At 39.7% G+C, this 2,394-nt stretch overlaps 1 protein-coding gene across 1 annotated transcript; it reads right to left on the reverse strand.

Annotated features, from left to right (window-relative positions):
* LOC143627788 (GDSL esterase/lipase At1g71250-like) lies at window positions 1–2,394 on the reverse strand. The gene is made up of 5 exons (XM_077097529.1): window positions 2,016–2,394; window positions 1,779–1,906; window positions 830–1,072; window positions 492–750; window positions 1–382 (listed from the first exon to the last, which is right to left on the reverse strand). The coding sequence occupies exons 1-5, from the start codon at window positions 2,269–2,271 to the stop codon at window positions 156–158; spliced, it is 1,113 nt and encodes a 370-aa protein (XP_076953644.1). The 5' UTR covers window positions 2,272–2,394; the 3' UTR covers window positions 1–155.

Below are 2,394 nucleotides of genomic sequence, written 5' to 3' on the forward strand. Positions count from 1 at the left end.
TTACCTTTATACAAACATATAGCACAATCACAACCTTTTATATGTTCAAAAGTACAAATACTTTTCACAAGTAAAGCACACCAACATAAAATATCTTGAAAGAGTACATAGAAAACAACCACATCCACGGATCGAAGCTATGAGCACAAACATGATCACAACTTAATTTGTGCCAGTTGCTGAACATTGATGGGAAAGCAGTCAGTAGTGGATCCAGAGTATGCCCTTTGAGCCAGAACTGCATTTGCAGCTTGAGTTGGGTGGAAAGCATCCCAAAACACGTATTGGTCTCTCTGGTTGCATGGTGGTAATAACGGGGTGCATGTTATTTGTCCTTGGTTCCTTCCGATTCCACAACATGCGGTATCTCTCACCCTAAACCCTGTGATTTAACAAAAAACATATTATTAACAAAAACTTGTGTAAGCAACATTAGAATATGAGACTTTAAATTAAACTAAAAAGTTTTAGTTGTGGGAATAAGTGGATACCATATCTTTGGGGATTATTCAAGATGTCTCCAAAAGCACCATATGTGTTTCCATAGACAAACATCGCGCCAGGGTGTGAGCCGTCGTTAAACTGACCAACAAGCCTTCTGAGGCCCTCGTTAAAGGGCCCCATCATCTGGTTCACCGAGTCAACGCATCGTCCAGGAGGGGCTTGACCGGTGGCTAACTGGTTAGGTATGCACCCAAGTGGGCCGAGTCCTGGTAGGAAGAATTTTCGTAGTCCTAAGCTGTATAGTGCCTATACATACAACATACAAAAACATTAAACCGGACATACTGCAAAGAAATAAAAAAGGACATTCGACATATAATTATACCTGAAGTTGACGAGCATATCTATTGAGAAGGAGGTTTGCAAATGCTTCCGGAGTGTAAAAACGGCTCGTTGCATAGAGGTTTGGCATTAGGTAATTATTGATGTAATCGTTGCTCCCAAAAACCATGACCACTATTGAGTTTGCGAGGAATTGCGTGAGGTTTGCTGGGCTTATCATGGTTCGTAATTGGCCTAACGTTGTCTCAAAGTTCACAACTTGCTGGCTCAAGGGGATACGATCTCCCTACAACAATTCATCAGAATTGGTGAGATTATTTATCTTTTTTATTTTGTATTAGTAGGTGGTCGTTTAGGAAACTACCAATTATTAAACCTATCATATGTGAGAAAACCTCATGGTCTAACCTGAAACCCTCTCTATTTTTATCGTAAGTAGGGGTGCCAACGAGCCGAGCCGAGCCCAAGCTCGACCAAGCTCGACCTCGGCTCGTTTAACTTACACAGAGCTCGAGCTCTATTTTCAAAGCTCGAGCTTGGCTTGGGCTCGGCCCGTTTACTATTTATCAATTATTTATATATATATATATTCTATTATAATATTTATGTAGAAAATAATATATATTATTTAGTTATTTTTATAACATTTTATATATTAATTAATAATTTTTAATATATATTTTAAAATTTTATATAAATGACAGGCTCGTTTAGGCTCACGAGCCGGCTCGAGCTCGAAAAGTGAGGCTCGGGCTGGGACTCGATGAAGCTTGGCTCGATCGAGCTTTTTAACGAGCCGAGCTCGAGTAGCTGGCTCGTTTGCTCCCCTAATAGCAAGTGAGTCTTAAATCCAAGACTTCTCATTTTTAAATTAAAGTATTTAAGTGACTCACAATAATCACTTGTGGGATCATTGGGAAGTTTCTTTTAGTTTAAAAGTTTTATCACAATATAAAGTTAATAATTTGAGTATAGAAAATGTATATGATTACATATTGCTGGCCACTTTCATCAAGGATGCCACCAGCAGCCGAAGCGTAATTGACACCGCCCAGAATCCTATTTCCAGCCATCGTAGGATCCGCAAAAGGCGGCGGAGCCGGTATTCCCAACCAATCTCCTGCAACCAAAAGTCAGTTTGTGGTACGATAAAAATTAAACATACACAACTAACAAATCAAACTTATTGACTTAGAACAATAATAACCAAAGAAGTAAATAATCAGTACCAAGAATGTCACTGAATGTTCTTGCATTACAGAATCTACCGGTAGGACCGCGATAGTAATCGATGCCGTAAGGATAATAATTAGCTTTAGCAAGGGACCTGATCAGATAGTTGTTATTCCCATTGTCCACCAATGAATCTCCCATCACCCATATGGCCGGAGCCTGCCGTTGAGCCTGTCCTACAACACCGTTCCACCAGCATGCTGCCACCATAACTGCCATGAACCACCATCTATGTCCGCCCATGTTTACCATTGTTTAATCTTTCAACTCGGTTTTTCAATGTAAAGATAGCAAGGGATTTGCATGGCTATTTATAGGAATAGTTTTATATGTCATAGGATAGATGTGTTGAAGATTGTCGGTTTGTAAAGGAGA

This window comes from Bidens hawaiensis, unplaced genomic scaffold (assembly GCF_021521415.1).
Source record: "Bidens hawaiensis isolate Kalapana, Puna unplaced genomic scaffold, B.hawaiensis_p1.1 tig00004743_1, whole genome shotgun sequence".
Taxonomy (NCBI): Eukaryota; Viridiplantae; Streptophyta; class Magnoliopsida; order Asterales; family Asteraceae; genus Bidens; species Bidens hawaiensis.